Source organism: Gracilinanus agilis, chromosome 5 (genome assembly GCF_016433145.1).
Source record: "Gracilinanus agilis isolate LMUSP501 chromosome 5, AgileGrace, whole genome shotgun sequence".
NCBI lineage: Eukaryota > Metazoa > Chordata > Mammalia > Didelphimorphia > Didelphidae > Gracilinanus > Gracilinanus agilis.
Genome location: NC_058134.1, coordinates 109,341,680 through 109,367,059, shown reverse-complemented (window position 1 = coordinate 109,367,059; position 25,380 = coordinate 109,341,680). Strand labels below are relative to the sequence as shown.

Here is a 25,380-nt window from a genome sequence, read left to right as displayed (position 1 = left end):
TTGTTGTGTTTTTTCATTCCAAAGAAGTCATCCTTCCCACCCACCCCTTTTCTCTCCCATTCTTTATTAAGTCTTTCTCATCACAAACTTCTTTTGCACAAACTTCATACATGTTCTAGCCTCTTACCCAGAATGTCCTCATAGATGTTCTCCTCAGATAAAGTGCGTGTGAGTGCCAGCTTAGTCTGTGCATACCAGTCCACTCTGCTGTTCTCAGACGAAGACTGCAGTAAGTCTTCAAACTCATATGACTTCCTAGATTATTTAAGAGGTAAAATAAGGGGTGGGGATGGGACAGGAAGGGACAGGAGAGGGAAGAGAATAACAAGAGCACAAATCAGACTGGAACAGAGAGTAATACAAGCATAATATATTATTGCCCCAACGTCAGCCCTAAAGCACATATTTCTATGCTCTATACTTAAGGAAAAGACAAGAAGAAAAATACCTTGAGTAAGACCTATAATTCTTAGACCTCAGAGCAGGCAATGGTGCCTGATAATTCCTTTCATATTTCTTTCATACAATATATATTATTTCTTATGCACAAATATATGTGTTATTGTCGCTCTTGATAATATTGAGGGGTAGCATGGTATGATACGATGGTTCTCAGCTTTTTCAGTTTCTTGAAACCCTTTTTCATCAACAACAGAAATGTGTTGTGAAGCCTTGGAATAATTTAATCTATGACTCATAATTCTGTTTTAGATTTACTCATTTTAGTACTTAAAATGACTAGAGTGATAACTTTTGCTAAAAAAAAAAAGTTTCAAATTACTGCAGACACAAACCTATAATGCTTCAAGTGTGCACATGCTTATTGGCACAGAGAAAAAATATGTTTATTACATGATTGGGTGATTATTTACGGCTGAAGGTTCCTTTAAAAAATGTTTAGTGCAAACTCCTTGGCTCATTGTTCTGAATTCTCAAAAGCTTCTGGAACCACTAAAAGGGAACTATTAGTGTTGTGGATAGAAAACCAGGCAGAACTGGGTTTGAGTTTCAATTCTGACACATATTGGCTGAGTGACCCCAGGAGAATCACTCAGGGAAATCATGATCCTTCTCAGGGGAAGGAAAAAGATTGATTTAGGAAATAAAAGTGGTGTAAAAATAAAACATATCAGTAAACATTTAAAATAAATTACAACGACCTATGTCTTTTGTAAAGTAAAAGTGTTCAGAACCAGAAAACTGTCAGTATTTCAAGAAGGATTTCAGATAATCTCGTTGGCAGAATACTTAAGATTATTTATTTAGGATAAGATCAAGAAAGACTTGATTCTTCTTTTTTTAAATCACTAAACTTTGGGCCCAAGAACTTAAAGAAGCATAAATATTTGTACAAGTCAAATTTCATTACAATAAATACCAGCACAATAGAAGTCTCTATATAATTAAAAGACTTCCAAATTTCAGCTGAGAATCCACTTAGAATAATTTTCAAGATAACATTCTTCAATATAGCCAAAGACTACAAAGCCTTAAAATCTGATGAAATAGGATATGATGTGACCTGTATGTTGTATGAGCTTATTTGCATTTTAATGGCTGTGAGAGAAATGAATTCTATAGTTTGCCATGCATATGTACATACGAAATAAAATAGATTAACTTTCCACTAAAAAAGCAATGACTGTGAGACACCACGTTCTGCAGGAAATATTACTTTCCTCATCTGTAAAATGGGAACAAATAATAGTATCTAGCCTCCCAGGATTTTTGGCAAAGCCTGGCACATTGTAAATGATTAATAAGTGTTCCACTTACTTCTTACCTTCTCATATGGCATATACCAAAGAGAAAGATGCTCAGTGAAGATTTAAGTTATTCCTTAGATATAATCCATGACATTTTAGGTGAATCTGTGATTTTATCAGCATGTGAATGCAGATCACAATCTTTTTATGCCTTCTTGTATTTTTCATATTTTCCTTTTTTTATTCTGAACTTAAACAAACAAAAAGCATTTCCATAATATAGAAGATAAAAGATTCTATTTGAAAGCATCTATTTGATGATAAAAGATCTGTTTGAAAGCATTTGAAACCAAATGCTTTTGAAATGTACATATATTCATGTAAAATAAATTCTACTTGTTATTTTCAAGCTTCTTGCTTTTCTGTACTTCCTTTTATTCTCTTCTGCACAATGAATATACTAACATTGGGCTCTTTTTTTTGCATTGCTATCATGCATCCTTATCTCATGTTCTAACCCACATATAAGATATTGTCAGTATAAAGTAGCAATAGAAGGATACAGAATCCAATTTTTAAAAATTGAAACTTCCTGAAATTAAAGAGTAACTAAATAAAAATTTAAATCAAATCAAATGAGAAGACACATGAACTTTGCAAACTTTAAAGCACTATGTAAATGCTAGCTATTATTATTATTATTTATATCCAAAACAAATTCTTGACTTTTTGAAAGGAGTTATTGAAAAATATCTTTAAATTGCAGCTCTTAGTGCATCCAAGTGTTTGTTCAGAGATTGGAAATTAGGGTAAAATGGACCTGTGGTTGTTTAGTTGTGTCTGGCTTTTTGTGATAGACAGATAGACCATAGGATGACAATACCATCCAGGGGGGTTTGGGGGCAAAGATACTAGAATGGTTTGCCATTTCCTTCTCCAATGGAGTAAAACAAACAGAGGCTAAATCACTTGCCTAAAGTCACAGAGTTAGTAAGCGCCTGAGGTCAAATTTGAACTTAGGTCTTCCAGACTCAAAGCCCAGGATTCTTGTCCACTGAGCCACCCTAGCTGTCTCCAAGGGCCAAAGGGATTAGAATACGGAAACTTCAAATCAAAATAGGAACTCACTGAAGATTAATGTAAAATGCAATAGCTTTTATTTAATGAATATTTCCCTATTTCACTCAGTTATTAGTGTTGTCTTACTTCTCAAGCTTTCCTAGGCACTATCTTATCTCTCACTTGCTCTCTTTATTCCCTGCCTTGTATTATACTCAATTGTGTACATGTGGTACCCCTCCAACAGAACATAAGTGCCTCTAGGGCAGAGGCTGTTATACATTTTTTATGCTTTTGTCCTATCATAGACTACCAGAATTAGAAGTGAGCTTAGAAGCCATTTAGTCTAACCTACACCTAAGGATCTCTTCTGCAATGTACCAAGCAAGAGATCATCCAGTATCCATCAGAAAATACAAGTATCCCTTCCACATTGCAACTTTTTCCATCATAGTTTCTATATATCATGGGTCAGCACAAGAAATTAAATGGGAATTTTGGAATAGTTTTGCAGAAGCCAGAAGCCGACACAGAAAATATTTAAAAATTCAGAAATGTGGGGCAGCTGGGTAGCTCAGTGGATTGAGAGCCAGGCCTAGAGATGGGAGGTCCTAGGTTCAAATCCAGCCTCAGACACTTCCCAGCTGTGTGACCCTGGGCAAGTCACTTGACCCCCATTGCCTACACTCTTCCACCTATAAGTCAATACACAGAAGTAAAGGGTTTAAAAAAAATTCAGAAATGTAAAAATATATGTATAGTATTGTGTAATGTCAACATATTTTATCTTTTGATACTATAAACACACAATTTCTTTTTGAAAAGTTAGAATAAGTAAAAAAATTAAAGTTTGTGAAAAGAACACGAAAACCAGCAGATGATACACAAAAGCTAGAAATGTAGAAATATCTTTAAAAGCTTAGTAACTCGAAAGTGCATAAAATGTAGGTACTGTTATATATGTAATATCACATGTACAGTATGTATTTTGTTGTTTAATAACATAAATGAACAGCTATGCAACTTTTTCTCTTAAACTCAAATTTGTAGCAAAAGAAATGTGGTTCTACACACTGGTTTGGGGATGCCAGGCATGTTTATGGCAATCTTTCATGTGACATCTTGTGGTGATTAAAAAAAAAAATCTTACATGGATTTTTCAGATCATTGGCCCCTAACGTCTGCAATGTGGAAGGGATACCTGTACCCAGTAATGCAGATCCCATTGCATCCTGAGGCAGCCCATTCCACTTTTGGACAGCTCCATTTGTTAGACAATCTTTTTGTTTTTCTAATTTTCAAGCATTGTTCTTGGTTTTTCAATGGTCAAGCAGAATGAATCTTTTCCCACCATAAATGAATCCTTCAAATATGGGAAGATAGCTGGCCTGGCAGCCAATCCCCATAATCCCTGCCTCTGGGAAGGTAAAGGTATAACTCAGGAGTTCTGACCCGTATTAGGAATAAACTGGTCAGGTGTCCACACTTAATCTGGCACCACTATGTGAGTCTCAGGATTAGGTTCCAGGTGGGAGCCACCAGGCTGCCTAAGGAGGGAACTAGCCCTGGCAGGAAAAAGGGCATATCCAAGCTCTGGTTCCAATCAGTAAGTGGGTTTGAGCCTGACTGGGTACTGCAATTATAGTCTGGGTGAGGGAGAAGACCTAGTCTCAAAAACAACACAATACAAGATTAAAACAAAAACCAAAACCCAAATATGCAAAGATAGTTGCCATGTGCTAAGCTGTCACATGCATCTTCTCTTGGGTAGGTTAACTATTTCCTTTTCCTTCATCTGATCTTCTAAGGCACAGTCTCCAGGCCCACTGCCATTCTGGTTGTCCTTGGGTCCTCAAGGTTCAATGCTTTTCCTAATTTGTGGGGCCCAGAATTGAATGTAGCACTCCCAATGCAGTATGGCCAAGTGTAATAGGATCATTATCTGCCAAGGTAGATCTAGGTTAGGCTAGTTATTTTCCTTAAAAAGGCAAAGGAATTGTCCCCAAGTCTAGGATGACACAAGGGACTGAAGTTTAAGCCCCAAAGCCATATAGACCAATCTATATACTATATCTCTCTCTATTTACACACACACACACACACACACACACACACACACACACACACACACACACTTTTCTATAGACAGTATGTCTATACCTTCCCATTCTCTTGGTACTGTTCTGCTGTGACTGTAATATAAGATTACATTAGCTTTCCTAATACTATATCACACTGTCCCTTTTTTGTATTCCTATATCAGGTGCCATGTGCACAGTGGGTCAGAATGATGTGGTCTCTTTGGTAATAAAATAAAATTATTCTTTGGCTAAAGGATGGTTTAGTTTGCCAGATATGATGTTAGTATTGTCCTGCAGAATTGGTTTGATCCTGTTGTAGCCTAAATCTACCCACATTCCCACTCCCACCTCCCTGGATCCCAAAGAGGTATAAGGGCAAAGTGAGAAGTGCCAAAATCAGGGTCTGCAAGCTCTTTTTATACCCTGGCTTCCAACTGCCAGGTGGCACCAGCCACCTGGCTAATGCCAGGTTCCACATTCTAACTAGCAAACTGCCAATTTGCCCCATGCAAATATGACAGTATGATTTTCCATATTACAGGTATTCTAGGCATGGGGGCTAACCTGTGAAAAGGTATAGAGACGGGACGATGGAACATCCTACATGAGGAAGAGCAAAGAGGTCTGCTTCTCTGCACTTCAGTAAGTACTAAATAACAAGGCTAGGTAAACAGGTTGGAGTCTGAGTCAGATATTCATCAAGTATTTAGTAAGTACTGACTACATGCCAGGAATAGACAAAGAGGCAAAAGACAGTTCCTGCCCTCAAGGCACTCCCAATTTAATGCCACAAGGGTTTTAAGGGACAGAGGAAATTGTAGTGGACAGCAGAGGTACTAGGAAGCCTCTGGAGTTTATGAAGCAAGGGAGTGACATGGGAATGAATGATGCTTTAGGAGCAGCTTCTGGAAGAATCCTGATGACTAGAGCATGCACAGCCATTCTTTAACTAGTTCTTTTTCACATGGTTGGGAGGAGCTTTTTCCTTTTGGCTGTACACCTGGAACTCTCCATGTCTACAGACTAGCCTGAGTTCACTACAGCCATCACTTTGCTGCATTTCTTATAAGGGAGCAGCAAGGTGATTCCTTCACTCATGGTGGTGAGACCAGGTGAGAGAGGAGGACCTTAAGATCTCCTCCTTCCTTCTCTCTATCCCTAGGCCCCCTGGCTTCTGAGAATGAGCCTGGGTCCTTGGCCTTTTTGTTCATTCTCTTCTTCCCTATGTGGGGAAGTGGAATTGCCAACCTTAGAATCTCAAAGGTTAGGATCATGAGCTTAAAGCGGTGGTTCCCAAACTTTTTTGGCCTACCGCCCCCTTTCCAGAAAAAATATTACTTAGCCCCCTGGAAATTAATTTTTTTAAATTTTAATAGCAATTAATAGGAAAGATAAATGCACCTGTGGCCATCACTGCCACCCTGGATCGCTGCAGCACCCACCGGGGGTGGTAGCGTCCACTTTGGCAATCACTGGCCTGAAGGAATTCAGGTTGGATGTTGCAGCTGTCCTAGCATGGAGCAATCATGTGGGGTGACCTGTGGGATTCCTGCCCTGCAGAAGTTGGCAGAGATCCCAACTCTGGATATAAATATGACGGAACCAATGCTACAAAGGAGCTGAGCTAATCTGTAAGCGGGATACCCCACCACTCCCACCCCCATTCAGAGACTGAGGTTGCTGTAGGAAGGGGATTATGCCTTCCAGGTGTTAGGGGAAATGTTTGCACACTTGTTCTAAGAATTATACTTTAATATTCATTTTGAAAAAGAGATTTTAAAAAAAGGATCTGAATTCCCAATTCTTTCTTTTTCTCCACCTTCCCCCATGAAGAAGGCAAGAAATATGATATAAGTTATACATGTGAGGTCATACAAAACAGATTTCCATATTAGCCAAAAAAGAAAAGGCAAGAAAATTAAAGTGAAAAAGGTCTTCTTTAATTCACACTTAAATGTGCAATTGTTCTTGCTTTCTCTTTGAAACAAACTTTTCCTTGTAAAAGTTGCCCATGGGGGCAACTAGGTGGCTCAGTGGATTGAAAGCCAGGTCTACAGATGGGAGGTCCTAGGTTCAAATCTGGTCTCAGACACTTCCTACCTATGTGACCCTGGACAAGTCACTTAACCCCTATTGCCTAGCCCTTATGATTCTTCTGCCTTAGAACCAATATAGAGTATAGATTTTAAGACAGAAGGTATGGGTTTATTTAAAAACAACAACAACTCCCCATGGTTAAGCGGTTAAACAGATTTGGGGTACTAGTTCCCAGATCTCTATAAACAGGAAGGCACAACTAATGGGGGCCCAAGCAGATGGTGTTAGAGAAAAAGATACCCCCCACCCAAACCATCGGAGTCCCTTAGAACCTCAAGATGGAACTGTAGCAATCTGGAGGAGAGAAAGAGTGGGTCTGAGTATCTCATATTCCAAGTATTTACTTTGTTAAGTTTTATATAGATTTCTCCATGCAGGTATTGTTTTCTAAGACAGCACATAAGGTTGTGGAAGGCAGGGCTAGTTTGATTTACATCTCTGAATCCCTAGCATTTGGCACATAGTAGGTGCTTATTAATAAATGTCCATTAATGATTATATTATTGATTTTAGATATGAATGAGAGTTAAGAATGTACAGAATACACAGAAATAACTCTAACATCTCCTAACCCTCAGAAATTGGAGTTTTTCAATTCTGAGGGACTTAGGAAAAAGAATGCTATTCACCTCCAGAGAAAGAACTTTTGAAATAGGAATACATACAATTTTTCACTTGTTTATTTGGGTATATGTTTGGGAGTTTTGGTTTTATAAGATTATTCACTTGTAAAAATGAATAAAAGGGAGATATGTTTTACATGATAATACATTTATAACCAAGATTGAATTGCTTGTCAGTTCCAGGAAGGGAAAAGGAGATAATTTGATTATATAATTTTGGAAAATTCATGTGGAAATTTATTAAAATAAAAAAATTTAAGTAAACAAGAAACTGGAGTTTTTTTAAAAGCTCAGAAATAACCTATCATTTTATGGCCCCAGAAATTTTATAAGTCTTCAGAGTAAAGCTATATTTACATATCACCAAAGCAACAATTAAAAAGGTAAAAAAATCAACCAGGCTAGTTATTTATTTTCAGATGAATTTAAAAAATGACGCAGTTAGAGCATTCAATTTTAATGGAATATTTTAGTTTTAGTATTAATGCACATAAAATAACTATGTAGTTGTGCATTCAACATAAACTAGAGGTTCTTAACCTTTTTTTCCTGTATCATGGGCCTTTCCGGCTATCTGGTGCCTTCTCAGGAATGTTTTTAAATGCATAAAATAAAAGACATAGGGTTACAAAGCAAACCAATTACCCTGAAACACAGTTATCGAAATATTTAAAAAAACAAGTTCATGGACCCAAAGTTAAGGACCCTTGACTAAAATCTAATTGAGTAAAACAGTTTCTGTTTACTTAGCATTCTACATGTGAGAATATTTTGGTGCAAAGGGGCCTTTTTTTGTGAAATGTAGCCTTTTACTCATTCCTTTCAATATTATTAAATGCATGTATGCTATAAAATATGTACAAAGAAGCCAAGGTTGCAGGAGTAGCCTTATCTTTTCTGGAATTTCCTGATATTTGGAGGCTTTCATTTCCCATCATGATTTTGAGGAAAGAATTCTTGCTTTTAATTTCCTGGGATTTCATAGAAATGAAGGGGGGGGTTAAGATGGTGGCAGAGTAGAGGCAGGGCGACTTTCTCTCCTTACAAACAGATATAGCATAACTCCAAAGGACAGGAAAACAAAATCCAGATGAAAGAAGGGACCCCACAATAGGGGGCAGTATTGAAGGTACATGGGATTTGGGCACTTCCACGCTATGGGGGGGGTGGGAAATAGCTCCCATCAAAACGTGAGGGGATCATCCCTCCCCCACCCCACCCACAGTACCAGAGGCAGAGGCTGCATTCCAGAGTTAGAGCCAGCGGGGGCACAAAATCTAGCCCCTAGGCAGCTAGCTGGCACTACCAGGAGCTTACCCCTGAGAGCAGCAAGACCTGAAACCCCAGGTGGCTGGAAAACTCAGCCCTTGGACACGGGAGTGGGGCTGAGAGAGGCAGCAGCAGAGCCCAGTGAGCTCAAACTCAGGGGAAAATCTCAGGTGGAGGAGCAAGCATGGGCCAAGTTCTGGGCTCTGGGCAGCTGGCTAGGATCACGGGGGCTTGACCTTGAAAACAGCTAGACCAGAGACCCAAGGAGGGTCCCTAGAGAAACCAGAAGACTCACAAAGTAGCCTCAGGCAAAAACTGCTTTCTACCTCTATACAAAGAGAATCAGATTGCCTTTCTCAGACTTCTGGTGGATAAAGCACAATGATGCCAAACAAAGCCCAAGAAATAAACAAGAAGACAAAGAAAAATACCTCTAATACATGATAACTTCTGCACAGAAAAAAACTCAGAAAACAGAGGAGGACAAACAATTAAAGACATCCAAACCTTCCCCAAAAAAAGAAAATGGGTCACAAGATCTTGAAGAGTTCAAATCTGAGATCATGAGAAAGATGGAAGAGATCTGGCAAGAAAATAACAGTTTAAGAGGCAGAATTTCACAATTGGAAAGTGAGGCTCAGAAATTAAATGAATTGATAAGCAAATTGAAGACCAGAAATGGCCAACTGGAAGCTGTGAAGAACCAGATAGACCAGATTGAAAAGGAAAACCAAAAAATTTTAGCCGAAAACCAGTCCCTAAAGGCTAGAATTGGGCAATTAGAAGCCAATGATCTCGCAAGACAACAAGAATTAATAAAGCAAAGTCAAAAGACTGACAAAATAGAAGGAAACATGAAATATCTCAAAGAGAAGTTAATAGACCAAGAAAACAGGTCTGGAAGAGACAATATGAGAATCATTGATCTTCCTAGAAAAGCAGAAATTAATAGAAATTTGGACTCCATACTAAAAGAAATTATTCAGCAAAACTGCCCTGAAGTTCTACAACAAGAGGGCCATATAGACATCGAAAGGATCCATAGATCACCCTCTACACTAAACCCTGAAAAGACAACCCCCACGAATATAATAGCCAAATTCAATAGCTACCAAGTGAAAGAAAAAATATTACAAGAAGCCAGAAAGAGACAATTCAGATATCAAGGAACACCAATCAGGATCACACAGGATTTGGCAGCCTGTACACTAAAAGACTGCAAGGCTTGGAATATGATATTCAGAAAGGCAAGAGAACTGGGTCTACAACCAAGGATCACCTACCCATCAAAACTGACTATATTCTTCCAGGGGAAAGTAGGGGCATTCAACAAGATAGAAGATTTCCAAGTATTTGCACAGAAAAGACCAGGACTAAATGGAAAGTTTGATATCCAACCACAAAAACCAAGAGAAACATGAAAAGGTAAATAAGAAACAGAGGGGAAAGAAAGAAAACTCTTATTTTTAAATTTGCCTCTTTAAGGGCTTTAAGAAGATCAAATTATTTGTATTCCTATATGGAGAAATGTTATGTGTAATTTTCAAAAACTGTATTCACTATTATAGTAATTAGAAGAATTATTCTTCTAGGGAGAAGTAGAAGCACTAAATGGTCTAAGATGAGATAGGGTGGGGAAAAAAAGAGGAGGGTAAATAGTAGATGACACCAAGAGAAACTTGAATGAATAAGAAAAATAGGATATTCTATACCACACAAAGGGAGCATGGGAAGGGGAGGGGATGAATACTATTATAAGAAGGAGAGGAAGAGAGCATTAAGAGGTATTATTTAAACCTTACTTTCAGCTGAATTAATCCTGAGAGGGAAGAGTAGCTATATCCATTGGGATATAGAATTCTATCTAACCCTACTGAGAAAGTCAGAAGGGATTAACCAAGAGGAGCAGGGGAGTGGGGAGGTCAAAAAAGGGAGGGGAGGAGAGGGGGAAGGGAATTCATTAGGCCTTAAAAATAAAAAAAGGGGAATAATAAGAGCGGAGGTAGAAAGGGAAGTAAATCAAGGGAGGGGACAAGGGTTACTGGCATAAAAGCAAACCACTGGTTTAAAAGGAAATCGCTTAAGAAGAAGGAGTAGAACTAGGAGAGGATACAAAAATGTTAGGGAATACACAACTGATAATTGTAACTCTGAATGTGAATGGGATGAACTCGCCCATAAAATGGAAGCAAATAGCAGAGTGGATTAGAAACCAAAATCCTACCATATGTTGTCTACAAGAAACACATATGAGGCGGGTGGACATACACAAGTTTAAGGTAAAGGGCTTGAGCAAAATCTTTTGGGCTTCAAATGAGAAAAAAAAAGGCAGGAGTGGTGATCATGATTTCTGACAAAGCCAAAGTAAAAACAGATATGATTATGTAAGAATGAAATTTGGGGGATGCCATCTTTAAGTACATATATGTATTTTCTATGGACACGTGGAAATTATCAAACTACATTTCCCGTGGTCCAACGGGTTTCTGGTTCCGGTTCTTTGGGCGTGGGGAAGCCTACATCTCCACGCAGAGAACAGTTTAAATCTCCTGGGTTAGGGGGGAGTAGTCTCTTGGCCAGCAGACTCAGGAAGGAGGGGAGGTAACAATAATGGCGCAGGCGGCAGTTTTAAATTCTTACAAGCGCATGGTCTAATAACTTTATCAGCATAGCTTTAAATAAAATACTAATTTTTATATTTATCTCAGTCATAATTATTTTTTATCCTTATAATTAAAAGAGACAGGGAAGGTAATTACATCCTGATAAAAGGCAGTATAGACAATGAAGAAATAACAGTACTGAACATGTATGCACCAAATGGTATAGTATCCAAATTCCTAAAGAAGAAACTGGCTGAGCTCAAGAAGGAAATAGATAGTAAAACCATACTAGTGGGAGATCTATATATTCCTCTTTCAGATCTAGATAAACCAAACCAAAAAATAAATAAGAAAGAGATAAGAGAGGTGAATGGAATCCTAGAAAAATTAGGTTTAATAGATATGTGGAGAAAAATAAATAGGGACAAAAAGGAATACACCTTCTTTTCAACTGCACATGGTACATTCACAAAGATTGACCATGTAATAGGGCATAGAAACATCGCAAACAAATGCAAAAGAGCAGAAATAATAAATATAACCTTCTCAGATCATAATGCAATAAAAATAATAATTAGCAAGGGCACCTGGACAGGCAAACCAAAAACTAATTGGAAATTAAATAATATGATTTTCTAAAACCAATTAGTTAAAGAAGAAATCACAGAAACAATAATTTCATTGAAGAGAATGACAATGATGAGACATCCTATCAAACTGTGTGGGATGCAGCTAAGGCAGTACTCAGGGGGAAAATTTATATCCTTGAGTGCACATATTAACAAATTAGAAAGGGCAAAGATCAATGAACTGGGCATGCAAATTAAAAAACTAGAAAGGAACAAATTAAAAATCCCCAGCTTAAAAACTCAATTATAGATTACAAAAATTAAAGAGGAAATCAATAAAATTGAAATTAAAAGAACTATTGAATTAATAAATAATATTAGAAGCTGGTACTTTGAAAAAACAAACAAAATTCACAAAGTACTGGTCAATCTAATTAAAAAAAGGAAAGAAAAAAACCAAACCATCAGTATCAACGATGAAAAGGGAGACCTCATCTCTGATGAAGAGGAAATCAAGGCAGTCATTAAAAACTATTTCGCGTAATTGTATGGTAATAAATATAGCAATCTAGGTGAGATGGATGACTATTTACAAAAATATAAATTGCCTAGATTAACAGTAGAAGAAATAGAATACTTAAATAATCCCATATCAGAAAAAGAAATTGAACAAGCCATCAAAGAACTCCCTAAGAAAAAATCCCCAGGACCAGATGGATTCACAAGTGGATTCTATCAAAACTTCAAAGAACAACTAATTCCAAATACTATACAAACTATTTGACATAATAAGCAAAGAAGGAGTTCTACCAAATTCCTTTTATGATACAAATATGGTACTAATCCCAAAGCCAGGTAGATCAAAAACAGAGAAAGAAAACTACAGACCAATCTCCTTAATGAACATAGATGCAAAAATCTTAAACAGAATACTAGCAAAAAGACTCCAGCAAATGATCACGAGGGTTATTCATTATGATCAGGTGGGATTTATACCAGGAATGCAAGGATGGTTCAACATCAGGAAAACCATTCACATAATTGACCATATCAACAAGCAAACCAACAAAAACCACATGATTATCTCAATAGATGCTGAAAAAGCCTTTGACAAAATACAACATCCATTCCTATTGAAAACACTAGAAAGTAGAAAGAAGGACCTTTCCTAGAAACAATAAACAGTATATATCTAAAACCATAAACAAGCATCATATGCAATGGGGATAAATTAGAAGCCTTCCCAATAAAATCATGAGTGAAACAAGGATCACCTCTACTATTTAACATTGTACTAGAAACTCTAGCAGTAGCAGTTAGAGAAGAAAAAGAAACTGAAGGTATTAAAATGGGCAATGAGAAGTCTAAGCTATCACTCTTTGCAGATGATATGATGGTCTACTTAAAAAATCCTAGAGAATCAACTAAAAAGGTAGTAGAAATAATCAACAACTTTAGCAAAGTTGCAGGTACAAAATAAATGCACATAAATCATCAGCATTTCTATATATTTCCAACACATCACAGCAGCAAGAGGTAGAAAGAGAAACACCATTTAAAATCATCCTAGACAATATAAAATACTTAGGAATCTATCTACCAAAACAAACACAGGAATTATATGAACACAACTACAAAACACTTTCCAAACAATTAAAACTAGATTATAATAATAAACATAATAAAAATGATCATTCTACCCAAATTAATTTACCTATTTAGTGCCATACCTATCAAACTACCAAAAAACTTTTTTACTAAATTAGAAAAAACTATAACAAAGTTCATTTGGAAGAACAAAAGATCAAGAATATAAAGGGAAATAATGAAAAAAAAACATGAAGGAAGGTGGCCTAGCAGTACCAGATATTAAACTATACTATAAAGCAGCGGTCATCAAAACAATATGGTACTGGCTAAGAGACAGAAGGGAGGATCAGTGGAATAGACTTGGGGTAAATGACGTCAGCAAGACTGTCTATGATAAACTCAAAGAGCCCAATTTTAGGGACAAAAATCCACTATTTGACAAAAACTGTTAGGATAATTGGAAAACAATATGGGGGAGATTAGGCTTAGATCAACATCTCACACCCTACACCAAGATAAATTCAGAATGGGTGAATGACTTGAATATAAAGAAGGAAACTATAAGAAAATTAGGTGAACATAGAATAGTATACCTGTCAAATCTATGGGAAAGGGAAAATTTTAAAACCAAGCAAGAATTAGAAAAAAATTACAAAATGTAAAATAAATAATTTTGATTATATTAAATTAAAAAGGTTTTGTACAAACAAAAACAATGCAACCAAAATCAGAAGGGAAACAACAAACTGGGAAAAAAATTTATAACAAAAAATTCTGACAGAGGTATAATTACTCAAATATACAAGGAAATAAATCAATTGTATAAAAAATCAAGCCATTCCCCAATTGATAAATGGGAAAGGGACATGAATAGGCAATTTTCAGATAAAGAAATCAAAACTACCAATAAGCACATGAGAAAGTGTTCTAAATCTCTAATAATTAGAGAAATGCAAATCAAAACAACTCTGAGGTACCACCTCACACCTAGCAGACTGGCTAAAATGATAGCAGGGGAGAGTATTGAATGTTGGAGGGGATATGGCAAAATTGGGACTTTAATGCATTTCTGGTGGAGTTGTGAACTGATCCAACCATTCTGGATGGCAATGTGGAGCTATGCCCAAAGAGCTCTAAAAAGACTGCCTGCCCTTTGATGCAGCCATAGTATTGCTGGGTTTGTACCCCAAAGAGATCATAGATAAAAAGACTTGTACAAAAATATTTATAGCTGTGCTTTTTGTGGTGGCAAAAAACTGGAAAATGAGGGTATGCCCTTTGATTGGGGAATGGCTGAACAAATTGTGGTATATGTTGGTGATGGAATACTATTGTGCTCAAAGGGATAATAAACTGGAGGAATTCCATGTGAACTGGAAAGACCTCCAGGAATTGATGTAGAGTGAAAGGAGCAGAGCCAAAAGAATATTGTATACAGAGACTGATACACTGTGGTAAAATTGAATGTAATGGACTTCTGTACTAGCAGCAATGCAATGACCCAGGGCAATTCTGAGGGATTTATGGAAAAGAACGCTACCCACATTTAGAGGAAGAACTACAGGAGTGGAAACACAGAAGAAAAACAACTGCTTGAACACATGGGTTGATGCAGACATGATTGGGGATATAGACTCAAAATGACTACACCAATGCAACTATCAATAATATGGAAATACATCTTAATAGATGACATATGTTAAAACCAGTGGATATGCAAGTTGGCTATGGGGGAGGGGGATTTTGGGGAAGTGAAGGGGAAAGTAAAGGCAAGAATCATGTAACCATGAAAAATTTTTCTTAAAAAATGAAATATTAAAATAAACAAACAAATAAATAAATAATTTAAAAAAGGAAAAAAGAAATGAAGGTGGAAGAAAATAAGGAAGAGAGAAAGAAGAGCAGAAGAAGAAAGGGAAGGAACAGAAGGAGAAGGGAGGAAAGAGAGTGGAGAAGAGGAAGAAAGGGAGAGAAAAAGGGAGGGCAAAGAATCAGGGATGGGGAGAAGAGGATATTGGGAGAAAGAGAAACAGAGGGAGGAAAAGAAGGTGAGAGGGAAGAAAAAAGAGGAAGAAGGAAGTCATGGTCAAGTGGATTGGCTAAATGATTGATAAAATAGATTAATCAACCTACGAAAATAAGTTTCAGACATTCTCTAAAGCACATAGCCTAGACCTGTAATTCTAAACCTCCATAACCTTAAAATCCTTAATCATTTCTCTTTTCAAACTTGACTTGATTTTCCTGCATTGGAGAGGTCTGTGGGCTTGCCAAATTTGGGGCTTTCTAGCTACAGTCAATTTTAAGAGAGAGGCTATAGATAAAGGTTAACATTTTTTTAAAGAGAAAAAAGTATATTCCTTAACTTTCTCTCCTCCCCACCACCATCTCATTTAAATAAAAAGTAAAGCAAAATAAATCTCAATAACTGGAAATTTCCCAAACCCAGCTGATGTCAAGCTGGCCAAGAAAATGTAAACTTTGGACTGAGACTAAGCAATCCTAGCTTTGGTTTTAAAAGAGGGTTTTAAGCAATTGCTAGAAACCCAGAAAGAGCAGATTGTAGTGAAATAAGGAAAAAATGATGGAAATGGCAGTTTGATAATCTACCTAAGAGGCAAATGAAGGCACTGATTTCCTATAGCATAATGGTAGCTGGGATGGTGGGGCTGCTTCTCAATCAGAAGAGTTAGGAGCAAGTATTAGCACAGGATACCCTTTCTGGGGTTTGGAGTTTTGTAGCCTCAAAGATCTTCTCGTCCTACCAAACTCCTCTTTTGGGGGATGGAGGGGTTATTTTGAATTGATGAGGAGGCTCAGGCCCAAAGAAGTTAAACAAACTGCTTGAAGTCACACATGTAATAAATAGCAGGGCCAATACTTGAACCCAGGTCTGTTAACTCAAAACCCAATATGATTTCCATCATAGTGTGTGTAGGATCCCATGTTGGGCTACAGTTGGACTGGGAAGGGATTTTCCTAGTTTTTCTTCCATTATCATCACTATTACTTTGTAGTCCATTCCCAGGACAGTGTGGAAAGATGCCTGACTATGAGAACTGGTGGGTGGCTCCTCTTCCCCCTGGTCCTAGGCACCAAGCTACTAACGCATGCAGAGAGAACAAAAAAGGCTGCGTGAAGACAGAATTATCTCTCTTTGCCTGTTTTAATGAAATCAATCAGCAACCTCTTGCTGGGTGAGTGGCTGAGATTCCTGTCTTGGCTTTGCAGGAGACTGTGCTGGTGGACTTCTGGCTGAAGACTCCATGGAGATCCAGGCCAGAGAAAGTCTCCTGCTGGGGTGCTGAACTGGGCTTCACTTCCCTGGAGAAGCTCTTAGGGCTGGTAGGCTTGTTAAGACTGTCTCTTTATCTAGTCTCCACTTTCACTCTTTCCACCTCTCCTTGTAAATAAAAGCTGCTAAAAGTCATTTTGACTTAAGTTGTAATATTTTAAAATTATAACTCTCTGATTCCAAACCCCAATTTTAATCCTTAAAGCTGAAATCATTGTCTGGCTTTGTATGAGGGCACACAATGTCTTGTAATTCATAGCCCTGGTGCGTGTGGTGGCGACTTGTGTTCCATCCTTGTACTGAATGTAACTGCCTTCTGGCATACTGTAGCAGAACACCAACAATTCAGAAGGACAGAGGATGCCTCTTTACTGTGCCCAGACTGGACACATCAAGCCTCGGAAACAATGGGATGTAGATCTGCTCAGTCTCAGAGATGTGGGAATGTCAGGAGAATTTTTTTAAGAGGACAGAGTTTTAGATAAGATGCAGACTTAGAATAGTAAAAGAATGTTCCCAGCTGTGTGATGCTGGGCAAGTCACTTGACCCCCATTGCCCACCCTTACCACTCTTCTACCAAGGAGTTAATACACAGAAGTTAAGGGTTTAAAATGAAAAAAAAGAATAGACTTTGCAGGCATCTGAGAGTAGACTCTGATAGAGAAACTGAGAGAATACTCTTCTTGGGTAGCCAATCAAGAGACTTGGATTGGAGAATAAATTGGATTTGAGCCAGATCAAGTAAGAGAACCATAAAAACCCCTTCTAAAACTAAACTCTATCTTTTCTACATACCTGTCATTTCCTGACTTCTTAATAGGCATAAATATATCATCCTCGCTTTTCTGTGGGCAAATATTTAGTGCTGAACTCAAGACTGGTCTGAATGTCATGACTTACTGTGTGAAGGGATATAGGAGATTATAGAGGGGATTATATTCCCAAGGCTTGTACACAAATAATAATAGCTGACTAGTATGTTATATAGTATGCAAATAATAAACTTTTTTTTTAACCCTTACCTTCTGTCTTAGAATCAATATGATGCATTGGTTCCAAGGCAGCAGAGTGGTAAGAGCTGACAATTGGGGTGAACTGACTTGCCCAGGATCACAGAGCTAGGAAGTGCCTGAGGCCAGATTTGAACCCAGGACCTTCTATCTCCAGGCTTGACACTACCCTTTATCTTTAAACACATATATCTTTCCCATACTGACCCCACACATTCCTTGAATATCACACTCTCTGACTGCCAATAATTAACTCCAGTCATGCTTTATTTTACTATCGCTGCCCCTGCCCCCACTTTCTTGACAATCCCCTTTACCCCTCCAAGTTCCCATATACTTCTGGAACCATAAGCAAATCACTCCTGCCATTGCTATCAGAAAGAGTGTGCCAATCTATTTTCCAGGGATTCCACTTACTATCTTTGGAAATCTCCAGACCAAATTTTCCATCACTGGTCACCATTCCCCTGTTAGATGTTCTCTTCCCCTTTAGGGAAATAAGCTTGATGATAGGAACCGACTTTGCTTTTGTATTTTTAACCTCCAGGTTTGATCATAGTGCTTGGCACAAAGTCCCTAATGAAGGATTTTTCATTCATCTATTCATTCCACATATTCAAGTACTTTCAACATTAGATAGGCAAGGATTTCGTAACTACAATCAAATAAAATCTTAACTAGCTATTCTATCTTCTCTCTAAACCAGGACCTCTTAACTTGTGAATTTGATTTTTAAAATATTTTGATAATATTTTAGTTACTATCTCTTTTTTATTTTATTATTTATAATATTTAGATGCAATCGATTTCCCTTGAAATCTAATTAATTTTCTTTTATGCATTTAAAAACATGATTCTTCACCAGCTTGGGAAAGAGGTCCATGATATAAAACAAGTTAAGACTTCTCTGTTCTAAACAACTTCTGGCTTTGTGGGTGGCAATTCCAGGGATCTCTCCCCCCTCTTTTTTTTGTTGCTGTTGTTTAAAAGGACTCTTTTCAGGAATTCAAACTGCTCAGAGAAGTAAATGTAAACAAGAGATAATAAAGTGCTAACAGAGTCCTTTATCACCTAAACTCTAATTATGTTTTTTAAAAATTTTAAAGTCAACTTTACTAAGGATTGGACAAAAGAAGATCTGAGTACCTTTAGTGGTTGCATTATAAACTCTGTCCATCCAGGGCTATCTTGAGGATAGGCATCTAAATCTATTCCAGTTGGGCAGATAGTCACATCCCTAACACTAGGAGAATAATTGTTGCAGAGCTGTGCATTTGATCTCTCAAATGAATTTAGATAGACGTTCATTTTAATTTCATGGCAACCCCTGTGACTTTCTAGGCTGTCTGTCCCTAAAGTTTCCATAGTCTCAGACATCAACAAAATGCAGAAACAGCTGGGTACAGTGCTGGCCTTGTGGTCAGGAAGAAATGAGGTCAGATCCTGCTTGAGACACTTTCTAGCTATGTGATCCTGGGAAAGTCACCTAACGATTATCAATTTTAAATTCTTTCTTTGCAAAATTAGGAAAAATAACATTTACCACCCAAGGTTGTAAGGAATAAGTGAGATAATACACGTGAAGCATTTTGTAAACCTTCAAATAAGCATCAAATGTTGTAAATTTACAAATGATGTAAAGCATCAAATAAGTATTTGCTATTTTTATTGTTATTGTTGGTAGTAGTAATAGTAATATTCTGTTTAGTGTTCTTGATATCATTTCAGATGGAGAAGTGTTTAAGGGTTCAAAACTTACTCCAACTGACCCATATATTTTCATTTATGTGTAATTGGAGAACCAAATGAAGGATGGGATTTGGTTAAGGAATTGGAAGCATCTGAAGAACTAGATGTGACCTACCCTAAAGCTCCCAAATCAGAGAAAGGCTCAGTGTCTTCAAAGCACACAATGTCTCATGGGTACTGACAGATAAAGCTTCCATGCTGCTCTTTATGCTTGGAAACAAGCAGATGGCAAAATGTGGATTTGTCAAACTCTAGAAATACTTAACAGAGCTAGTATTGATTACAAGATGTTTGATGTATCAGAGGAGGAGAAAATGTAGCAGGGATGGAAAGACTATTCCAACTGGCCAAAGAGCCCCCAGTTGTATATGAAACCTACAGGTGAGTTTGTTGGAGAATGGAGAACGGATATTGTCAAGGAACTGCAAGAAAATGATGAATCGCTGAATTGTTGCAGATACTGAGAGGAAAAGAATGACTAATGCAAGGCTGGGAAAGTATTGCAAAAAAAAATTATAGGACAGTGGAATGACAGTCACTCAATTTTACTATGTGTGCTGCCGAATTGAGTGCAACAATAGTCACTCAAAAGGAAATTAGCTTTGGAACATGGGACACTTAAGTGGCATGGTGGATAGAACACTGGATCTGCAGTCAGGAAAACCTGAGTTCGAATACAACTTCTATTCATGTATTTGCCTCAGTTTCTGCAGCTGTAAAATGGGAATAATAACAGCATCAACCTCCCAGGTTGTTGTGAGGATCAAATAAGATAATAATTATAAAGCACTCGCTTAGCAAAAGTCTGGCATGTAGTAAGTGTCAAATATAAATATTAACTATTATTATGCAGGGAAAATAAAGGAGATGAAAAATATGTACTGTTGAGATTTTGACTGGCAACCAGTCCATTGCTTCATATAACTTGAGCTGCTCCAGCAGGTACGTCTATACTGGACAGGCACTGCCAATGGTCAATAAGATAGATTCAGAACCAAAAAGGAGGAAGAAGCAGACTAGATCTTATTGGGGAAATTGTGTAGCACCTACAATATTTCCTGACATGACAATCTATCTTTTAAAAAAATGATTGATGTCTTTAAAAAGATATTAAAATTATTTTCTATTATCCCTGCTCTAACTTCATCCATAAAACTCTCCCTCATAATAAAGAAAAATAGTTAAGCAAAAATGACCCATGTGGCAACTGTATCTGATGTATATGTAATATTTGTACCCATAATCCCCCTCCTCTTTACTAAAAAGAGGGGAGTATTCATTATCTGTTCTTTGGGCCCAAGATAGGTCATTGTATTTATTTAATATAAGTTTACATTTTAGTCTTGTTTTCACTTAAATTATGGTAGGAATTATGTGTATATGTGCATATATACATTTTGTCCTCCTTAAACTCATTTTTTTTTAGATAGCAAAATTCTCCTGCTTATTTTATATGGTGGCAAATCTTGGAACATCACAAATCTCTAAAGACTCAAAATTGTGAGTGACCAGAAAAATAATGGAAAAATGCATGGTGGGTGTAAATAAACTGAAGCCATTACTAATAATGGTTAATATTATTATTATATATAACATAATATATAAGAAGCGGCAAAGAACAGATATCCTCAATGATTTGTATAATCAGAAAAGGAGGCAGGTTGGTGACGGAGTGAAAACAAGAGATAGATCACCTAAGAATGATAAACCGACCGATACTAATATTTAAAAAAAGTGGCAAGTCTCCACTGTGCTGCGAAGACCTACAGAAATACACGAACAAGAATCTTGTGATATTAGAAGGCATTAGATGGGTTGGGAATACCCACATCAGAGAGATGGCAGACCCACTAAAGTACTGAAGAAGACTAAATTAACTCTTTTAGTAGCTGTGTTAAGCTACTGGCTCATAATGAGCTCTCTTAATTTTTCCTATGAAGTCCTCACCCAAATAGTCTCTTCTACTCTATGCTTTTACACTTTTTAAAAAATCCTAAACCCCAGACTTTATCTTCATCTCTTGTTAAATTTCATCTTAGTGGTTTCATCAGCCATCACAGCGAAAGGACCCTAGATCAAGGGGTTTAAGAGGAGGATCACTAAGAATCCTTCAATGGTACCTTTAGCAGTAAATTATGACCCAATTATGTTATAAATATATGTTTTCCTCTTTGACTACAAGTATGAGCATGTTTAAAGTATTAAAGGGCTTGTTTCTGGGTGTTTGGAGTTTGGTGGGGACAAAAGTTATCACTGTAGTTATTTTTAAGCACCTCTTTTAAGAATATTATGAGTAGTATATTAAATTATTCTGGGGCTCCCCAATACATTTTTTGGTTTGTTTTTGGTTGCTGAAAGAGGTTCTAGCAAAAAAAATGTTAGGCACCACTGCCCTAGGTCAAATCTGTCTTTTGTACTGTTTTGTTTCTGCCTCAGGGGCAACTCCCTAAGCCAACGTATTTGGGTCAAAGTGAGCAAATTCCTTTCACATAGCATTGTGCTCTAGATAGCTAATATCAAGGCCATGAAAACTATGCTAGAGTTTCCTTTGAGCAAGACTGGAAGTCTCCACACAGGTCTTGGACACCTTATACCAGAAGAAAGTTGGAAGACACTGAACATGGTAGGCTCCACACAAAAAGAAACTTAATATTAACAGTAGATCAGAAAAGCCTTGTAACTGATGGAGCAGTAATATGAAAGTCAGCCATCTGTGTAGGAATGACACCCACTAGTCAGACACAACTGGAAAAATGACTCAACAACCACAAAATTGGAGCAAAGGCAAAAATCAATATCAGATAAAAAAAAAAGGATAAAGCTGAGAAGATGGTGTAGCAGATTCAGTGAGACTTGTCAAATAAGCCATTGATGCTGGGGGAAAAAAAAGAGGGGAGAGATGGGAAAAGGCAGAAATATTGACCAGATTAACTATCATTACCCTCAAAAATTTTTATCTGATAAAGTTGCTCTTCAAGAAAGCCCAAAAAGCTTTAGAAATAACCATAGCCAACAAACATTTCCTCTTTTGTAGAAGCAAAGATTTTGAGCTGAAGGGACTGTCAAGCCCAACCCTCTTGTTCTAACATTAAAGAAACTAAGGCAAAGCAAAGTTAACTGATTTGAGCCGGGTCATACATTTAGTAAGTCTGGAGGCAGGATTTTAACAGGTCTTTCTGATACCCAGTTTAGTACCCAATGTACTATGCCATGTTGCCTCAATATGGGCAAGGATATGGCATAGTGGATAGGCACTGATCCCGGAGTAAGGAGTACTTGAGTTCAAATCTGGTCTCAGACACTTTCTAGCTATGTGACCCTAGGTAAGTCATTTAACTCTGTTCACCTCAGTTTCTTCGTACATAAAATGAGCTGGAGAAGGAAATGGCAAACTTTGCCAAGAAAATCCCAAAAGTAGTCATGAAGAGTCATATGACTAACTGACAAAAACCACAAAGTTGCCTTTCTCCTTGTCAAGCAAAGAGATATAGCAGCCAAGAGTAACACCAGTTTAGACTAAAAACTCATTTGTAAAACACTACAGATGAACATGGTGGGAAATTATAAGCAGGACTGCTTCGTGTAACAATGGAAAACAATGGAAGTAAAAATATGTATCCAGAAATTTTGACATGAGACCAACTTAAAGTAACCATTAAGTTACCTCGTTCAAAGAGCATAAAAAGAATGGAAAAAAAAACCCCACAGATAATATTATTACCTTAGAAAGGCGATTGAAAGAATATCAATAATTGTTAACTCATATACTTACTCTTCTTTAGAAAATCTTTATCAGTAAACATTATGTACCAGGCATTGAGGGGTGGCATAAACACAAAAATGAAATAGTCCTTGCCCTCATGGAGCTTACACTCTATAAAGAAGACAATAAATACATACATAAATTCATAGAAAATATATACAGGGTAGTTTTGAGAGGGGGGACACTAGCAGCTGGTGGGAGGGAAAGGGGGAAATCAGAAAATGCATGTAGAAGGTGTTGCTTGAGCTAAGTTTTAAAGGAAGCAAAGGATTCTTCAAGACACAAGTGAGGAGGAAATGCATTCAAGGTATGAGCCAGAGCAAAGGAATGGAGATGGGAGATGGAGTGCCACATAGGTGGAAGCACAAGGCTGTAGAGCGCTAGAAAAGGAATCATGTATAATAACGTCACATAGATGGGTTTGGACCAGGTTATGAAGGATTTTAAATTTCAAACAGAATTTATATTTTATCCTTTAAATATCAAACAGATAAATATCAAATAGAGTTTATATTATACCCAACAGGGAGCCACTAGATTTTACTGAGTAAAGGAGTGGCTTGGTGTGACCTTAATAATTTTGACAGTTAAATAGAGGCTGGACTAAAGGGGACCTAAGGCAGGGAGAACACTTAGAAAGCTATTGCAATAGTCCAGGAGAAAGGAGATAAAAGAGTCTGGAAGAAGGGAGTGACCATATGAGTAGTGAAAAATGAGACATGAGAATGTGTTGATAGAAAGACAAGATTTGTCAATTGATTAGAAATATACAATGAGGGAAAGTAAAGAGCTGAGGATAGCAATAAGATTGCAAAATTGGGTGACTGGAAGGGTGGTGATGTCTTTATCTGAAATAAGAGAATTCAGAAGGTGGGTTTCTGAGAATAAACTACAAATGGATAGAAGGCATTCCTTAAAATTTTTTAAAATGAGTAAGCATTTGTTTTCTCCTTCCTACTTCCTTTCCCCAACTGGAAAGGAACAAAACCAAAACTCGTTTAAAAAAACCAACAACAAATATACATAGTCAAAACAAATTCCCATATTGGTTATATAAAAAAATGTAGCCTGAGGACATTGTTGATGTAAGTATGGGAAAGGAAGCAATAGGCTTTCACGAACAATTTTCTATAGTGGACTACATTTCTACTGTAACAAAATTCATTTAAGGATGCAGAGACTGAGTCTTCAGTGCACATACTAAGATCACACCACAGTTCTTGCATCCTTTCTCTTTTTTTACACACATTTGGCCACAAGCCTAGTTTTTGCCTTCATCAGCACTCCCTTGAACTATTGTAATAGCTTCCCAACTGTCTCCCTGCTTCTAGTTTCTCTTCTCTCCAACCCACCTATCTAGAAGTTGTCAAGTTAATATTCCTAAAATAGTGGCCTTGAGCACATTGGGCAGATTCTCTGGGTGAAACTAGGGGAGAACATAGATTAAAATTATTTTGTATGCAGTGCTGAAGAATCAACAGGCTTTGAGTCCAATGTGGACCACTTAGTTTTGTTTTGTTCTGGGGTCACTGACTGTACCTTTAACTCCATTTAGCCGTCCTGAAAATGTGAGCCTTTCTACGAGGAAAAATGGGTGATACTATAAGAGTTTGGGGATCCCAACATCTATATTCAGTTAACAAATTATTAACCATGTCAAAAATTTTTAAATTACTAGTAATAGACATTGGGCCACACAGTGGGGTTGCAAAGATAAAATAAAATGCATACTCTACTCTCAAGGAACTTACTATTTTTGGAAAGAAAAAAATATATAGTTGGATAAGTATAATACAAATTAGAATATACATGTATTTTATTTTTCCCATTTTCTCATTGTCCTTACACATCTTGTCTCTGTTCCACCACTTCACCATGTCTGATTATTTGCCAAGTTTCAAGAAAACAGGATCATATATATATATATATATATATATATATATATATATATATATATATATATAT

The 25,380-nt window shown here is 37.1% G+C and overlaps 1 protein-coding gene across 1 annotated transcript in view; it reads right to left on the bottom strand.

Moving 5' to 3' along the window:
• Positions 1-25,380, bottom strand: part of DENND2A (DENN domain containing 2A) — a 131,036-nt gene that overhangs the window by 53,639 nt on the left and 52,017 nt on the right. The window contains exon 4 of the mRNA XM_044677787.1: positions 128-255. Within this exon, the coding sequence (XP_044533722.1) occupies positions 128-255 (128 nt within the window). The remainder of the gene's footprint in view (positions 1-127; positions 256-25,380) is intronic.